The following is a 1,428-nucleotide window of genomic DNA, read 5'->3' as shown; positions in this document are numbered from 1 at the left end:
ACCTTGGTTCAACATGGCTTCACTTGACTCCTCACTTGTTTGTCTTCTCATTATTACAGTTCCTCCACAGATTCTACACTCATCTGTTTGCACCAAAACTGAAAGCCAGGTCAACTGTTCCTGTGAGACTGTGGGAAACCCTTCCCCCGTTTTACACTGGAATTTGGATGGGCTACCTGTAGATCACTCTGACAGGTTTGCAATCAGCAATGAGTTGCTAAATGACACAGGTGTGAGGAGCGTCATCACTGTGAGTCAGCCACAATGTGGCGATCTTTCCACCTTGGTCTGCAACAGCTCCAACTCTCTGGGAGCTGCCAGTCAACGTTTCTGTGTCACCTGCCTTGAGCAACAAACCTCTGCAGGAAGTCAAGGTCTGTCTTATGTGTATCGCTTGTAAATGTTAGCGGTGAATTGTGGTGAACTTGAAAGACTCTAAATTATGTTTAATCTTATTATATATTTGGCTAATGGCTAGGAATGGTCAAAACACTAGTGGATTTATTTCTATTATTCAACGTTGAATATTTCCTCAATCTTTGTTTCAAACACTGAATCAAAAATAAACCTGAAATTTTTTTCAACTGCCACATCAATATTCTTAAACATGGATAATGAGATGCTGTAATCAGTCACCAAGCGAGATGATCTTTTTTCACTCCCAACTTTCATGGCAGGCGGACCTCACAGTGGAGTCCTTCCTTGGGCTGTTGCTGGTGTGTCTCTCGGTGCGAATGTCTTCTGTATAATCTTCATGGCGTTCCTTTGGTATGTGATTACACGTCATGTTGCTTTAATCTGAAAGCTCAGCTGATGTTTTTAGAACAAAATATTTGAGATGAGGAGCTATACATGCCTTTTTTCTTTTGTTTCACCACAGGAGAGCACGCAGGAATGTGAAGCCAAAAGAAGAGGACACAACTTACATTTCACTGGATCATAGAGACATGTCTTCAGAGTATGATGACATTGCCTAAACTCGAAACTGATGGCCGACTTACACTGATGATGATCATGATAATTATCAGATCATTTTACTTAAAGATTCCTTGTATTGCTTATTTTGAAACAAACGTTGCTCCTGTCAATCTGCTCTTTTCTGCAATGTCTTCCGTCTGTTACATAATGAATCCATTTTCAACAGGGTGTTGGGCACAAAACATCAACAGCTATTTAATGTAATTTTAAAACAGCCCATGATGTTCAATTTTGGTTTAAACTTCCTCACAAAGGTACACTCTTACCCATGTGGTGCTTTTCAAGCTGGTGGTGTTTCCACTTTGGGTGAAAGGTCTCCATTCTCAGATTAAAGGGCTGAACATGTATCTCTACAGTAGGTCTGTAAAGCCATTCTGTATTGATGTGTCTTCTTCATGTGCACCAAGCTGAATAACTCCATTACGCAATTGTTTAATTCAGCATTTGATT

At 40.3% G+C, this 1,428-nt stretch overlaps 1 protein-coding gene across 1 annotated transcript in view; it reads left to right on the top strand.

Annotated features, from left to right (window-relative positions):
* The window catches only part of LOC147818914 (myelin-associated glycoprotein-like), a 3,917-nt gene extending 2,495 nt beyond the window's left edge, over positions 1-1,422 (top strand). Inside the window, exons 3-5 of the mRNA XM_087174942.1 lie at positions 60-374; positions 678-768; positions 881-1,422. Of these exons, the coding sequence (XP_087031068.1) occupies positions 60-374; positions 678-768; positions 881-977 (503 nt within the window). The 3' untranslated portion in view covers positions 978-1,422. The remainder of the gene's footprint in view (positions 1-59; positions 375-677; positions 769-880) is intronic.
* The last annotated feature ends 6 nt before the right edge of the window (positions 1,423-1,428 follow it).

Source organism: Seriola lalandi, unplaced genomic scaffold (assembly GCF_002814215.2).
Source record: "Seriola lalandi dorsalis isolate HSWRI2012SDOR001 ecotype SW California unplaced genomic scaffold, Sedor1 jcf7180002054400, whole genome shotgun sequence".
Taxonomy (NCBI): domain Eukaryota; kingdom Metazoa; phylum Chordata; class Actinopteri; order Carangiformes; family Carangidae; genus Seriola; species Seriola lalandi.
This window is presented reverse-complemented; position numbering and strand designations above follow the sequence as displayed.